General features: G+C 49.7%; 1 protein-coding gene across 2 annotated transcripts in view; it reads right to left on the reverse strand.

Annotated features, from left to right (window-relative positions):
* TRAPPC9 (trafficking protein particle complex subunit 9) overlaps positions 1–17,528 on the reverse strand; it is a 576,113-nt gene that overhangs the window by 491,401 nt on the left and 67,184 nt on the right. For both annotated transcript variants that reach the window (XM_077271277.1, XM_077271278.1), the window contains exons 10-11: positions 9,926–10,052; positions 8,247–8,389 (exon numbers count right to left, since the gene is read on the reverse strand). In XM_077271277.1, the coding sequence (XP_077127392.1) occupies positions 8,247–8,389; positions 9,926–10,052 (270 nt within the window). The remainder of the gene's footprint in view (positions 1–8,246; positions 8,390–9,925; positions 10,053–17,528) is intronic.

The following is a 17,528-nucleotide window of genomic DNA, read 5'->3' on the forward strand; positions in this document are numbered from 1 at the left end:
CAGTATCACACAGGAGAGGATTAGATACACGGCTCAGCAGTCAGTATCACACAGGATAGGATTAGATACACAGCTCAGCAGTCAGTATCACACAGGATAGGATTAGATAATTAGATACATGGCTCAGCAGTCAGTATCACACAGGATAGGATTAGATACATGGCTCAGCAGTCAGTATCACACAGGAGAGGATTAGATACATGGCTCAGCAGTCAGTATCACACAGGGGAGGATTAGATACATGGCTCAGCAGTCAGTATCACACAGGAGAGGATTAGATACACGGCTCAGCAGTCAGTATCACACAGGTTAGGATTAGATACACGCTCAGCAGACAGTATCACACAGGATAGGATTAGATACACAGCTCAGCAGTCAGTATCACGCAGGATAGGATTAGATACACAGCTCAGCAGGCAGTATCACACAGGATAGGATTAGATACACAGCTCAGCAGTCAGTATCACACAGGAGAGGATTAGATACACGGCTCAGCAGTCAGTATCACACAGGAGAGGATTAGATACATGGCTCAGCAGTCAGTATCACACAGGAGAGGATTAGATACACGGCTTAGCAGTCAGTATCACACAGGAGAGGATTAGATACACGGCTCAGGAGACAGTATCACACAGGATAGAATTAGATACACGCTCAGCAGACAGTATCACATAGGGTAGGATTAGATGCACAGCTCAGCAGGCAGTATCACACAGGATAGGATTAGATACACAGCTCAGCAGTCAGTATCACAGGAGAGGATTAGATACACGGCTCAGCAGACAGTATCACACAGGAGAGGATTAGATACACGGCTCAGCAGACAGTATCACACAGGAGAGGATTAGATACACGGCTCAGCAGACAGTATCACACAGGAGAGGATTAGATACACGGCTCAGCAGACAGTATCACACAGGAGAGGATTAGATACACGGCTCAGCAGTCAGTATCACACAGGAGAGGATTAGATACACGGCTCAGCAGTCAGTATCACACAGGAGAGGATTAGATACACGGCTCAGCAGTCAGTATCACACAGGAGAGGATTAGATACGGCAGCCCTGCTTTCCTATGTGAAATAACCAACAGTCCCTCACAAATTAAACCCGACATCAGTGCAGCTTTCTGGTGGTCACACAATTCTCCATACTATTCCTGGTTATGTCCTTGGTAAATGAGTAGCAGAATATTATATTTTTTGCATAGACCAGTAGGTGATATAAGCAGAAGCTGCCGGAGGTGGCACCGAGAAGTGATTACATTACGGATATTAAAGCAGAACCGTTACCAGAGTTCACAATGCTAAACACAAACTACATGGAATAAAATATCAGAGAACTTTCAGACCTGATGATGCTGTTGTACTTACATAGCAATTCTGATATGGAGTTTTGTTATAAATTTACACTTAATGTCCACCCACCAAGCCAAAACGACAGCTCTTCAGTGAATCCTGACACGACGACCATGGAGGTCTCTTCCAACTCTAACATTCTATGACTAGGACCATCTTCCCTGTTGTTGCTGCTATATATCCAGCCAATTACCCAGACTGACAGCTCCTCAGTGTCCCTCCTCCCTGCTGCTGAATCTCCCCCCACCTTGATATATCACAATAGTTTTGTAATGTCCATCTTCCTTGCTAAAGCGGGAACCTCCACACACCTGGCAGTTTCTCAGTGCGGCGAATCTCTGCTACAGATCAATTTCAGCTTACCTGGCCTGATTGTCAGCTCATCAGTGCCCACTGTCTACTTCTGTTGAGCCTTCATCTAAGTAACCAGTTCAATACTCAGCATCTGTCCTCCCTGCTAATGCTGGAACTCTGCGTACATAGCTTAGAATTCCTCAGTGTCCCTCCTCCCTGCTGCAGCTGAATCTTCACATATCTATCCTAACAGCTCATCAGCCTCCCTCTTCTCTGCTAACGCTGGAACTCTGCCTGAATAGCTGAGGGTCCCTCCTCCCCGCTGCAGCTGAATCTCCATATACCTATCCTAAAAGGTCCTCAGTGTCCCTCCTCCCTGCTGCAGCTGAATCTCCACATATCTATCCTAACAGCTCCTCAGCATCCTTTCTCCCTGATATTGCTGGAACTCTGCCTACATAGCTGAGAATTCCTTAGTGTCCCTCCTCCCTGCTGCAGCTGAATCTTCACATATCTATCCTAACAGCTCATCAGCCTCCCTCTTCTCTGCTAACGCTGGAACTCTGCCTGAATAGCTGAGAAATGCTGAGGGTCCCTCCTCTCCACTGCAGCTCAATCTCCATATACCTATCCTAAAAGGTCCTCAGTGTCCCTCCTCCCTGCTGCAGCAGAATCTCCACATATCTATTTTAACAGCTCCTCAGCCTCCCTGCTAACATTGGAACTCTGTCTACATAGCTGAAATTTTTTTAGTGCCCCTCCCCCTGCTGCAGTCCTCAGCATCCCTCCTCCATGCTGCTGATGGAAATCTGCTTACATAGCTGAGAATTCCTCAGTGTCCCTCCTCCCTGCTGCAGCTGACTCTCCACATACCTAACAGCTCCTCACTGTCCCTCCTCTGTGCTGCGGCCATATCTCTCTCCATTTAGCCTGGTTGACAGCTCCTCGGGATCCCTCCTCAATACTTTTATCTCATCCCACTTAGTCTATGACAGCTCCTCAGTGTCCCACCTCCCTGCTGCTGCTGAGATCTCTCACTGCTTAGTACAAGCTGCAGCTGTAAGTCACGCTGGGCAGGTGGAGAATGAATACGCCTGGTCTCCTGAGCTCTCTCGCTATATACATGGACTCACAAAATCCTCCTATTAATATCAGGATGATAAAACCACTCAGACATGGATTTTCTAAGTAAGTACGCTGGTTCCATCAGGTCTATTTCAGGTATTTTTTTACAATACTTTTATATTGATGACCTCTCTTTAGGATAAGTCATCAATATGAGATTGTTAGGGGGTTTAACATCCGGCATGTCCGAAAAAAAAAAAAAATGGTGGGTGTCGAATGTTGAAGCCTCACTAACATTGAATAATGCGACTTTGTGGATTAACAGAAGCTGCAATAAGATTTTCTCTTTAATTTTCAGACTAATACAGAGAAGGAAAGGCAGAAGTGTAACGGATGGATGAGTAAATGGCGGCAACACAGATTCCGTTATTAATCTCAGGCGAGTGGATCTAGGAGTGTGGCGGCACAGTACAAGGCTGCGCTGTGCTCCCGGGGCTGCGGCCGCCGCTCTCGGCTCTCCAAGGTCCCCTCAGCCGTCAGTGCCTCGTGTTCAGACAAGGAATAAAACAAGAGACGGCCAGGAGGCCGGAGAGGCGCCTTCTGTGTCACACGTGGACCTATTTCCAGAGAAGAAGCACCATTCCTGACCGCGGAGAAGGAAAACTCTGGAGTGATATTACCCCGGCACGGCCGGAGATCCGCTCCGCCGAGCGCGGAGGCCTTTTATGGCCAAAATAAAAAAGCCTATTTGTAGCAACATATTTCTCCTGTTCTAAGGGCGGCCGAGAGAGCCATACCGTAAATAATTAACGACTCTGAAAATATCGCTAACGAGTAAATTACTCTCTGGATGAAAGGTGAAACGATGGCGGGTAATTTCAACGGAACAACAACAAAAAAATAGAAAAAAAAAGTCATGACATCAGGATTGCAGATTGTATCTAATTACTAGAAATGTGTTACAAAAAAGAAGAAGTAAAATTTATAAAGAAAGGACGCCGCAGGGTGCGATGTGGCTGCAGAGTGCCAGGAAGGGGCTGGAAAGCAGCAGCGGTTGTAAGGCGAGAGGCCGGCGACTACGATACTGGATGAATACCGTACTTTTCTTTGTAGAGGTTTCATCCAAATGGTGACAATTACACCAAACAAGCAGAAAAATTGAGATCAAGTTCTTAGAGTAAAACACATGGATTTTGCTACAGATTATGGTTACTGAGGTGTCTCAGATTAAGCGTTGGGCTCTGCTCCCTTCCCCATGGCCGCTGCCCTTTGCTGTGCTCCACGCCCAGTTTGTCAGATAGCCAGGTATACTCCTGTGCCGTCATCACCCAAGGTCTTTTAAGGCTGATCTAGAGAGACGTGTGTGTCTAACTTGTTAATCATCTCTTCGGCAAGCTCCTGCTTATCTGTATACACTTCCTGGCACAGACCTGCTGATTAATCCTTCGTCTGCTGTAAGCATAAAGAACTCTTCTCCAGTGCTGTTCACACTACAAATGCTGCTTCACTGAAAATATCTTCTCTACAAGCAAGAATTCATCACTGCTGCCTCCGTTACTCTAAAGGGCCACCTGTCTGCTGATAACATCCAACTCCGTCTTTAACCCTTCATTTGCTGCAAGTTCTGGACTGACCGGGTTTCAGGCGAATCCTACTCTGCATGTTTGTCTGCCATCCACCATACCCATATGCTCACCCCGACTTATAGAGTAGAGAATCCAGCTCACCAGGTAAGCCCATAATTATGCTACAGAAAAATCTGCAACAAATATGCAAAGTGTGAACTCTGCTTAAGGCTGCATTCAGATGGCCAAATGTCTCAGTCCATATATGAATCCACTGACCGCAGGTCTCCTGCCCTAACCTTACAGCCTCATATATGCCTATGCGTATCAGGCACTAATTTTAAGGCAGGAGACCTGCTGACTCATAGCTCCATTCCCACCACTCCAATCATAGCCTCACCCCTGCTCACTCACAGCTCCATCTCCACTCACAGCCCCACCTAAGCTCATTCATAGCTCCACCCCTGCTCACTCACAGCCCCACCTATGCTCACTCACAGCTCTACCTCTGCTCACTCACAGCCACCTATGCTCACTCATAGCCCTACCCCTGCTCACTCATAGCCCCACCACTGCTCACTCATAGCCCCACCACTGCTCGCTCATAGCCCCACCACTGCTCGCTCATAGCCCCACCACTGCTCGCTCATAGCCCCACCACTGCTCACTCACAGCTCCATATTAACTCTTATATTCTCCTCTCCAATCCATCTTGAATGCGGCAGCCAGAGTCATATTTCTGTCCAGCCGCTTCACCGATGCCTCCATCTTGTGCCAGTCATTACACTGGCTACCCATTCGCTACAGAGTTCAGTATAAACTCATCTCTCTCACCCACAAAGCTCTCCACAGTTCTTCACCGCCTTATATCTCCTCTCTCATCTCTATCGCCCTACACGTGCCCTCCGTTCTACAAACGACCTAAGACTAAAGGTACCGTCACATTAAGCGACGCTGCAGCGATAGCGACAGCGATGCCGATCGCTGCAGCGTCGCTGTTTGGTCGCTGGAGAGCTGTCACACAGACCGCTCTCCAGCGACCAACGATGCCGAGGTCCCCGGGTAACCAGGGTAAGCATCGGGTTGCTATGCGCAGGGCCGCGCTTAGTAACCCGATGTTTACCCTGGTTACCAGCGTAAAAGTTAAAAAAACAAACAGTACATACTCACCAGCGCGTCCCCCAGCCTCTGCTTCCTGACACTGACTGAGCTCCGGCCCTAACAGCACAGCGGTGACGTCACCGCTGTGCTTTCACTTTCAGTTTAGGGCCGGCGCTCAGTCAGTGTCAGGAAGCAGAGGCTGGGGGACGCGCTGGTGAGTATGTGCTGTTTGTTTTTTTAACTTTTACGCTGGTAACCAGGGTAAACATCGGGTTACTAAGCGCGGCCCTGCGCTTAGTAACCCGATGTTTACCCTGGTTACCAGTGTAAAATATCGCTGGTATGGTTGCTTTTGCTGTCAAACACGGCGATACACGGCGACCTAGCGACCAAATAATGTGCAGACCTTCTAGCAGCGACCAGCAATTTCACAGCGGGATTCTGATCGCTGCTGCGTGTCAAATACAGCGATATCGCTCCCTAGGACGCTGCAACGTCACAGATCGCTGGCGACGTTGCTTAGTGTGACGGTACCTTTACATCCCCCGTAATCCGAACCTCACACCTCCGTCTACAAGACTTCTCTCGTGCTGCGCCAGCTCTCTGGAATGCACTTCCCCAGACAATCAGACTGATACCTAGCTCCGACCTATTCAAGCGCGCTTTGAAAACCCATCTCTTCAAACAAGCCTACCACATCAACTACTCAGTAAACTAACTTTGCCCTGTTCCCTCCTTCCAAATATTACTCTGAATCTACACCCTACTATTCATCTGTCTCCACACCCTCCATGCACATGATAACTGCACTTGATACTTGACTATTGCACTTAAACACACGGGCTGATGACCGGATCATGCAGCTTTATATGAAAATCCCTATTTATTATAATTGCCAGACCTGAAATAACAAGCACTTTTCACCTATTGTGTCCCCCCATTTCCTTGTAGATTGTAAGCTTGCGAGCAGGGACCTCACTCCTAATGTCACTGTTTAAATTGTCTTAACCTGTATTGAATTTATTGTTTGTACATGTCCCCGCTTAATTGTAAAGTGCTGCGGAATATGTTGGCGCTATATACATAAAAATTATTATTATTCTTATAACTCACAGCCCCACCCCTGGTCACTCAAAATCCCCACCTACGCTCGCAAACCTACCTATGGGAAAAAAGTTGCTTTTTACAGTAGCAACAGTATGAATTAGAAATCTAAATACTCATGTGTTGTTTTTTTTTTACCATGAAATGCATTTTTTTTTTTTTTCATAAATCACAACTTATCAATTATTTTTGTGTTTTTATTCCAGTTTTTCCCTCTGAAATTGCAATGGCAAAGCATCAAAATAACACATCAAAAACGCATTAAAATATATTTAAAAAATGCTTGCAATCTACGCGGCAGTTTTCTGGCCATAGAATGCATTTTTTTTTTATGTAAGGAAAAAAAAGTATTAATCACTGGATACAACTCTAAGAACTCCCCTCAACTGCTTTAGTTCTGAATGGGCCTTTAGCATTTGTGATGTCATGGAGAAATTTTTCCATTTGCTGATCACAAGGAGCGACCTTGAAAACTTTGAGGAACTGAAAAGAGAGATATATATATATATATATATATATATATATATATATATATATATATATATATATTTTATATATATATATATATATATATATATATATATATATATATATATATACATATATACACACACACACACACATATACACACTGTAGCATATATCTAGATATATATGCTGTATGTATATATATATATATATATATATATATATATATACATACACACACTATAACTATATATATATATATATATATATATATATATATATATATATATATATATATATATATATATATATATATATATATATATATATATATATACCCATAGATAGATAGATAGATAGATATATATCTATTTCTATCTATATTTATTTTTTAATAATGAACCCTGTCGAGTCATTTCTAGCCACAGGAACTAATACATCACCTCTGGAATCCAAAATGCACCGCGGTCCCGATGGCACACGCTACAGTCCCGGGAGGGGGGAAAGCAACCACTATACCTTTAATAAGAAGGATGTGAAATCTGGAGATGATTAGCCGCTGCCCCAGAAGAAGCCGGGGACTCATCATGGAGTGCGGTAAATTATCCTGCGTCCCCACCAGATGCTTTATACCCCCATGTAAATCATTTCATCTGACAGTAATAAAGTCCGCTAGGAAGCAAGGTAACAAGCGCTGGGACTACATCCCGATCAGGCGGTGATTTCTCTCCTTCTCCCCCCGTGTAATGTATATCAACAGGTTTCTTGGAGAGAGATCTCAGAATCAGCGCTAATCAATCAGCGAGCTCCCGAGCCGCCATATTGATCCCATCGTACCGGCTTTTAATGAAAGCAGCGACACCACTACAACTCTGCTCAGATTAAGGTGTCGTAGGCTCGTTAAAGTGAAATACAAAGCGGCAGAGCGTTTAACTGGAGGGGAAGATTGCGCTGCTCCGTCATGTTCTTCGAGGCAGTAAACAGGTCTCGGGGAGAAGAAGTTGTGGCGTCCCTCACCACAGATGGTAGAGGTTTAGGTAAAGGACACCTCCAGTTCTAAGAGCTGCTAAATCTGAATTACAAAGTCTAGTCTGATTTTGGTCAATGGATGGAATAGTGGAGCCGAGAGGTCTGGCCTTGTATCCCACCCTGCATGCATGGAGGGGACTACTGAGCGAAAAGAACTCTGAAGACCTCACTACGTCTCACCATGCACCGCTGCAGGACGCGGCCGGAGCAGACCCTGAACCAGCAGGAGGTGCCGGAGTCCAGGATACAACCAGGACACTCACCGATCTTATTCTTCTCCTCGCTGCGGTTGTGGGCGATGATCGGGGAGTAGATGAAGGGGCTTTTTGTGGAAAGTTTCTGCCCCAGTAAATTCTTCACCTTCTGAGGCCGTAAGATAATCGGCAGATTCAGAAGCTTCACCGACCTGGAGAAAAGCAGAAATAATGGCGTCATCAGTATGCCGGAACCAAGAACTACCGGTAATCCATCATCTGATAATCCGGTGACAGTCCAGGTAATATGGGGGAGTCGTGAGCCGCAAACACTGATAACTGAGCGATTTAGGTTCATATTTAGTAGCCGAATTCAGAGACAGTAACCACAGGGCCCCGTGGAAAAACGTGGACTAGGGCCACATTACTGTGGCCACTGATAATACACACAGTGACGTCACAGTACAGAGATCATGCACACAGTGACGTCACAGTACAGAGATCATGCACACAGTGACGTCACAGTACAGAGATCATGCACACAGTGATGCCACAGTACAGAGATCATGCACACAGTGACGTCACAGTACAGGGATAATACACACAGTGACGTCACAGTACAGAGATCATGCACACAGTGACGCCACAGTACAGAGATCATGCACACAGTGACGTCACAGTACAGGGATAATGCACACAGTGACGTCACAGTACAGAGATAATACACACAGTGACGTCACAGTACAGGGATAATGCACACAGTGACGTCACAGTACAGAGATAATGCACACAGTGACGTCACAGTACAGAGATAATACACACAGTGATGTCACAGTACAGGGATAATGCACACAGTGACGTCACAGTACAGGGATAATGCACACAGTGACGTCACAGTACAGGGATAATGCACACAGTGACGTCACAGTACAGAGATAATACACACAGTGATGTCACAGTACAGGGATAATGCACACAGTGACGTCACAGTACAGGGATAATGCACACAGTGACGTCACAGTACAGAGATAATACACACAGTGATGTCACAGTACAGGGATAATGCACACAGTGACGTCACAGTACAGGGATAATACACACAGTGACGTCACAGTACAGGGATAATGCACACAGTGATGTCACATAAATTTGTATCAGTAACACAAAGCCATCACCACCATAATGACATATTGGGCAATGAATGGGCACAGAATTCTGCACCCATTTTCATGGCAGGGTGTTCACTTTGAAGGTGTTGGAATCCCTAAGCACCAATGTGCTTTTTTCCCAGTGATCACCCGCACTGTCGGGGGATGGGCTATCTTATTGCTGCCATTCTTCTTGGCTTTATTTCGTATTGTTCGCATAATGGGTAACACTGGGAAAGTGGAGCAGCCGCCTGCACATGGTACTGTCACCTTTTCAGAACCCTCCCCCTTTGTTGTGAAGATGAGAGGCAGAGAGGGGGTGACAGTCACGCTGCGGAGGCGACCCCATTCCAGAAATGTTGTGTATGAGCAGATCAAAGATCCGGCTTATGGGACGCGGAGCTGCCTGGCAGTGATGAGGTTAAACCTTCTGTTGCCCGGCACTGAGCGACGTCCCTTGTACCGTTCTTGTTGTATTGCTGCCCCGGGTCTCTGGAGGAGACGAGTGTTTTGTCCAGAACCAGAAGGCAATTCTTTGTATAAAGTTATCTGGTTTTGAAGAACAAGTACCAAGAAAAAGGAAAAAAAAATGGCACAAACCTGACAATGGGCAGTTTAGTGAAGGGCACGGGCGGCAGATTCAGGCCTTCGGGCAACTGGATCGGTTCCATGGTTCCTGCACATTTGGAGGTGTAACTTTCCAGACTCTGCGCCACGTCCTTCTTCTCTGAAAAACGGGAGGAGAAAACAATGAAAAGGTAAAAAAGGGTGAAAATATCTTCTCAAATGAGCCAAGTGAGCAAAAGTCAAGTCATTCGAGTAATAAAAGAGCTGGGTATAAAAGAAAACTGCTGTGTGGAGACAATCCTGGGTCTTTATTCCTCTAGACCTAGGAGGTGTCTATGTAGAGCCCTGCGGGGGCCTAGGAGGTGTCTATGTAGAGCCCAGCCGGGACCTAGGAGGTGTCTATGTAGAGCCCTGCCGGGACCTAGGTGGTGTCTATGTAGAGCCCTGCCGGGACCTAGGAGGTGTCTATGTAGAGCCCTGCCGGGACCTAGGAGGTGTCTATATAGAGCCCTGACGGGACCTAGGTGGTGTCTATGTAGAGCCCTGCCGGGACCTAGGAGGTGTCTATGTAGAGCCCTGCCGGGACCTAGGTGGTGTCTATGTAGAGCCCTGCCGGGACCTAGGAGGTGTCTATGTAGAGCCCTGCCGGGACCTAGGTGGTGTCTATATAGAGCCCTGCCGGGACCTAGGTGGTGTCTATGTAGAGCCCTGCCGGGACCTAGGAGGTGTCTATGTAGAGCCCTGCCGGGACCTAGGTGGTGTCTATGTAGAGCCCTGCCGGGACCTAGGTGGTGTCTATATAGAGCCCTGCCGGTACCTAGGAGGTGTCTATATAGAGCACTGCGGGGGCCTAGGAGGTGTCTATATAGAGCCCTGCCGGGACCTAGGAGGTGTCTGTATAGAGCCCTGCCGGGACCTAGGAGGTGTCTATATAGAGCCCTGACGGGACCTAGGTGGTGTCTATGTAGAGCCCTGCCGGGACCTAGGAGGTGTCTATGTAGAGCCCTGCCGGGACCTAGGTGGTGTCTATGTAGAGCCCTGCCGGGACCTAGGAGGTGTCTATGTAGAGCCCTGCCGGGACCTAGGTGGTGTCTATATAGAGCCCTGCCGGGACCTAGGTGGTGTCTATGTAGAGCCCTGCCGGGACCTAGGAGGTGTCTATGTAGAGCCCTGCCGGGACCTAGGTGGTGTCTATGTAGAGCCCTGCCGGGACCTAGGTGGTGTCTATATAGAGCCCTGCCGGTACCTAGGAGGTGTCTATATAGAGCACTGCGGGGGCCTAGGAGGTGTCTATATAGAGCCCTGCCGGGACCTAGGAGGTGTCTGTATAGAGCCCTGCCGGGACCTAGGAGGTGTCTATATAGAGCCCTGCCGGGACCTAGGTGGTGTCTATGTAGAGCCCTGCAGGGGCCTAGGAGGTGTCTATATAGAGCCCTGCCGGGACCTAAGAGGTGTCTATATAGAGCCCTGCCGGGACCTAGGAGGTGTCTATGTAGAGCCCGGCCGGGACCTAGGAGGTGTCTATGTAGAGCCCGGCCGGGACCTAGGAGGTGTCTATGTAGAGCCCGGCCGGGACCTAGGAGGTGTCTATGTAGAGCCCGGCTGGGACCTAGGAGGTGTCTATGTAGAGCCCAGCCGGGACCTAGGTGGTGTCTATATAGAGCCCTGCGGGGGCCTAGGTGGTGTCTATGTAGAGCCCGGCCGTGACCTAGGTGGTGTCTATATAGAGCCCTGCCGGGACCTAGGAGGTGTCTATGTAGAGCCCTGCCGGTACCTAGGAGGTGTCTATGTAGAGCCCAGCCGGGGCCTAGGTGGTGTATATGTAGAGCCCAGCCGGGACCTAGGTGGTGTCTATATAGAGCCCTGCCGGGACCTAGGAGGTGTCTATGTAGAGCCCTGCCGGTACCTAGGAGGTGTCTATGTAGAGCCCAGCCGGCGCCTAGGAGGTGTCTATGTAGAGCCCTGCCGGGACCTAGGTGGTGTCTATGTAGAGCCCTGCCAGGACCTAGGAGGTGTCTATGTAGAGCCCGGCCGGGACCTAGGAGGTGTCTATATAGAGCCCTGCCGGGACCTAGGAGGTGTCTATATAGAGCCCTGCGGGGGCCTAGGAGGTGTCTATATAGAGCCCTGCCGGGACCTAGGAGGTGTCTATGTAGAGCACTGCCGGGACCTAGGTGGTGTCTATGTAGAGCCCGGCCGGGACCAAGGAGGTGTCTATGTAGAGCCCTGCCGGGACCTAGGTGGTGTCTATGTAGTGCCCTGCCGGGGCCTAGGTGGTGTCTATGTAGAGCCCGGCCGGGACCTAGGAGGTGTCTATGTAGAGCCCAGCCGGGGCCTAGGTGGTGTCTATGTAGAGCCCAGCCGGGGCCTAGGTGGTGTCTATGTAGAGCCCAGCTGTGATCTAGGTGTCTATGTAGAGCCCGGCCGGGGCCTAGGAGGTGTCTATATAGAGCCCTGCGGGGGCCTAGGAGGTGTCTATATAGAGCCCTGCCGGGACCTAGGAGGTGTCTATGTAGAGCCCTGCCGGGGCCTAGGTGGTGTCTATGTAGAGCCCGGCCGGGACCTAGGAGGTGTCTATGTAGAGCCCAGCCGGGGCCTAGGTGGTGTCTATGTAGAGCCCAGCCGGGGCCTAGGTGGTGTCTATGTAGAGCCCTGCCGGGGCCTAGGTGGTGTCTATGTAGAGCCCAGCCGGGGCCTAGGAGCTGTCTATGTAGAGCCCAGCCGGGGCCTAGGTGGTGTCTATGTAGAGCCCTGCCGGGGCCTAGGTGGTGTCTATGTAGAGCCCAGCCGGGGCCTAGGAGCTGTCTATGTAGAGCCCAGCCGGGGCCTAGGTGGTGTCTATGTAGAGCCCTGCTGTGATCTAGGTGTCTATGTAGAGCCCGGCCGGGGCCTAGGAGGTGTCTATATAGAGCCCAGCCGGGGCCTAGGTGGTGTCTATATAGACCCCAGCTGGGGCCTAGGAGGTGTCTATATAGAGCCCAGCCGGGGCCTAGGTGGTGTCTATGTAGAGCCCTGCCGGGGCCTAGGAGGTGTCTATGTAGAGCCCTACCGGGGCCTAGGTGGTGTCTATGTAGAGCCCTGCCGGGACCTAGGTGTTGTCTACGTAGAGCCCTGCCGAGACCTTCCCTGCGCTCCTAAGTCGCGGGGCTCATTTTCATCTCTCGGCTTACACACAAGAAATGCCGCTCAGGCATTCAGGCGGGTCAACGCTGCGACCAGTGAGTGGAGGAGAGGGCATGTCCTGTATGTGGAGGCTGGACAGAAAGTAGACGGGCAGGAAAGTAGGCAGAGTGTATGGGAGTGTTTTGTGGATCGGTGGAGGGGAATACTATTTTTTTTTTGTTTTTTTTTATATTAATTCCACTCGGAGCCCTTACGAATTCCACTTACTGGCCAAACAATCCCTCGTCTGGTCCTCAGCCACATAATAAGGCCATAGTATTATAAACAGCACATGACGTTGGGGGAGAGACAGGGCGGTATTATAAGTTGTGCATTGAGAGAGCTTTGACTTATTCCTCAACTGTGGCCACTAAACAGGGTTGTCCCATAAATAATCATCACCCATCCTCAGAAAGGATAAATGTATAATTGCTGAGTGTCCCGGCTACTGGAACTCCCCAATGATCCCGAGAACAGGGGCCAATTCCCCCTAGAGCAGTGCTGAGCATAAGAGATTACGAGTCCTAAAGGAGGTGATTGCAGCATAGTGAGCATGTGCGATCACCAGTCCTATAGACGGTGAATGGAGGGGTAGTGAGCGTGTGTGCCCACAACTCCTATAGACAGTGAAGGGTTAGTAGTGAGCCTGTGCGACCACCAGTCCTAAAGGCGGTAAATGGAGCGGTAGTGAGCATGTGAGACCACCAGTCCTATAGGCAGTGATTGGAGCATAGTGAGCTTGTGCGATCACCAGTCCTATAGACGGTGAATGGAGGGGTAGCGAGTGTGTGTGCCCACAACTCCTATAGACAGTGAGTGTAGCATAGTGAATGTGTGCGATCATCAGTCCTATAGATGGTGAATGAAGTGGTAGTGAGCGTATGTGCCCACAACTCCTATAGACAGTGAGTGTAGCATAGTGAATGTGTGCGATCATCAGTCCTATAGATGGTGAATGAAGTGGTAGTGAGCGTATGTGCCCACAACTCCTATAGACAGTGAAGGGTTAGTAGTGAGCCTGTGCGACCACCAGTCCTAAAGACGGTAAATGGAGAGGTAGTGAACATGTGAGACCACCAGTCCTATAGGCAGTGAGTGGAGCATAGTGAGCGTGTGAGACCACCAGTCCTATAGACAGTGAGTGGAGCGGTAGTGAGCCTGTGCGACCACCAGTCCTGTAGATGGTGATTGAAGCAGTAGTGAGCGTGTGAGACGACCAGTCCTATAGACAGTGAGTGGAGCATAGTGAGCGTGATACCACCAGTCCTATAGACAGTGAGTAGAGCATAGTGAGCATGTGAGTCCATCACTCCTATAAGGAAGTGAATGGAGCGATAATGAGCATGTGAGATCACCAGTCCTATAGGCAGTGAATGGAGCGGTAGTGAGTGTGATACCACCAGTCCTATAGACAGGGAGTATAGCATAGTGAGCATGTGAGTCCATCACTCCTATAAGGAAGTGAATGGAGCGATAGTGAGCATGTGAGACCACCAGTCCTATAGGCGGTGAATGGAGCGGTAGTCAGTCCTATAGACAGTGAGTGGAGCATAGTGAGCGCGTGAGACCACCAGTCCTATAGATACAGCATAGTGAGTGTGTGAGACGACCCGGCCTATAGGCAGTGAAAGGAGCATAGTGAGCGCATGAGACCACCAGTCCTATAGACAGTGAGTGGAGCATAGTGAGCGTTTGAGTCCATTATTCCTATATAATTAGTAAATTAAGCCTTGGCCCTACCAGCACTCTACAGCTCCGTTCACACTGAACTCTGGGACCCCAGCAGCTGGACTCGCCAATCACACATATATCGCCTATCCTTGATCAGTGTTTATGGAACAATCCCTTTAAGGGCTAATCAGCTACTGGGTGACCTTGAATGATGTCCCCGTCAGCGCGGCCCGTGTCAGGGCTGCAGACCTCGTCCTCTTCCCCGGCCTCTCCTGATGAAGGGCTTATCGATCTCTCTTCCTGCACGGAGTCACACACTGTGATTGGACCTGCCGGAATCGCTGAACGCTCCATCTACCCCTCCTACCGGAATCGTCGCCGCTCCATTTACCTCTCCTGCCGGAATCGCTGCCCGCTCCATCTACCTCTCCTGCCGGAATCGCCGCCGCTCCATCTACCTCCCCTGCTGGAATCGCTGCCCGCTCCATCTACCTCTCCTGCCGGAATCGCCGCCGCTCCATCTACCTCCCCTGCTGGAATCGCTGCCCGCTCCATCTACCTCTCCTGCCGGAATCACCGCCGCTCCATCTACTTCTCCTGCCGGAATCGCTGCCGCTCCATCTACCTCTCCTGCCGGAATAGCCGTCCGCTCCATCTACCTCTCCTGCCGGAATCGCCGCCGCTCCATCTACCTCTCCTGCCAGAATTGCCGCCCGCTCCATCTACCTCTGCTGCCGGAATCGCTGCCCGCTCCATCTACCTCTGCTGCCGGAATCGCTGCCCGCTCCATCTACCTCTCCTGCTGGAATCGCCGCCGCTCCATCTACCTCTGCTGCCGGAATCGCTGCCCGCTCCATCTACCTCTGCTGCCGGAATCGCTGCCCGCTCCACCTACCTCTGCTGCCGGAATCGCCGCCCGCTCCATCTACCTCTCCAGCTGGAATCGCCGCCCGCCCGATCCATCTACCTCTCCTATCTGGGCCCGAGTCGCCTCGTGTGATGGATTTCCTCGGCAAAAATAAATTGCACGCCTTTTATGTATCTGCGAGAACAAAGGATGCGCAGTCTGCAAGCTCAGCAGATAAGCGGACATTGCCGGGGTGGCGGAGTGGCGTGCAGCCGGGTGCTCCGGGCTCCACACAGGCGCCTCTGTATTAAATATAGCTGTTTAATTAGAGGAATGAAGTTGCATTTATCTACATTGTCCCAACGTCTGGAGCAGGACGGACAGGACCGGGACTTAATAACTTCATCCCTGGTGGAGCGGCTCCGGATACTCGCCGCAGCCAAGTAGGACAATGGCGAATGGTAAAGGACAAGACCTGGGGTGACGGTAATAAATCAGCTAGCCCTGTGATGGCAACGTCAATGTCACCAACCATCGGAGCCATCAGCGGGTGACATCGCAATAATGGAAGCTGCAGATATCAGGGGCAAAGGGGATCCGGGATTAATGACATTATCTAATGATCCCGGGGCCGGAATATCCGCACAGGAGCAGAAATTCCAGGGATCCATCAACAGCAGTAACTGAAAGCATTGGAGAGAAGGATAAAGCTCCCGACCTCCTCTGTGTGCCGATCACAAGCTCTGACATCATTACATCAGGGGGCAGCGCACAAAATAGAACATAGAAATCATCATTCTTCAATTCTGAAATGCTCTGTGCTGCTGGGGACCCTGATCCTCCTATCCATGTAACCCCCAGAATGACCTAACACATGATCAGCACTTTCCTCGTCTGAAATACTTTGCGCTGCGGGGATCTCTGCTTCATCCGCCATGTAAATCTCTGTCACACGCCCCTCCTGAACTCCTCTGTGCTGCTGAGGACCCTGGCCATATGCGCTTTCCTCCCATGACCTCGCCCCTGCTCCATGCGTCTCTGTCCTCACTACAGTCATCACATGAGAGGGCTTGTCTCCTGAACTCCTCTGTGCTGCTGGGACAACCTTCTCCTTCCCCTATGCATCGTTCAGCCTCCTAAAAGGTTGGCACGCTCACAAAATACTCTGTGCTCCTGCAGACCTTGCAACTATTCTAAGGATAGGCCATCAGTAATAAACACAAGTGTCATCTAGTTACATCATACAGGATCACACCCTCCTCTTCTGAAATACTCTGCACTGCTGGGGCTCTTTCTACCATGTCACACCCCATGAGATCAAAAGGCTTATCTGAAATACTCTGTGCCGCTGGGACCCTTGTGACCCCCCCTCTATTTTCCGCTGACTCATGTCCTTGCATCATCACGACAACTCCCGCCCCCCAGATCAGCACACTCCTCTCCTGAAATACTCTGTGCTACAGGAACCCATCTACTACCTCTGCCTCCATAGCCAATGCTCGGTGCCGCTGCTCCTATCACATGCAGCCATGTTCTCACAAACAGCATCTGAAGTTATAACATCAGCAAAGTCATCTCCTGAAATACTCTGTGCTGCTGTGAGGCCTCAGACTGGAGCAATAACCCCATTGCCTCTGAGTTTCTCACAATGACATCACTTTTTATAGGTCATTACATCTTCACGGTCCACGATATTAGGGTTGGGGATGAGACGGGCGCTCTGATCGCGACCCCCGGAAGGATTTATCAAGTGTCCCACATGAGGATTAATTAACGCCTAAAAATAAAAATCCCATTTGGACGACAGTCAGAGGACGGCTCCGAAGGACACTTGGTAGAAGCCTAATGGGCTCCATTGATTTAAGCGACAGGAGCCAAGGAAGTAAAGTGTCATGTGACGCGCGGCGGAGATTGGATCTAATTGCGGATAATTAGGAAGGCAGGTGAGTGTAAGGG

Source organism: Ranitomeya variabilis, chromosome 6 (assembly GCF_051348905.1).
Source record: "Ranitomeya variabilis isolate aRanVar5 chromosome 6, aRanVar5.hap1, whole genome shotgun sequence".
NCBI lineage: Eukaryota > Metazoa > Chordata > Amphibia > Anura > Dendrobatidae > Ranitomeya > Ranitomeya variabilis.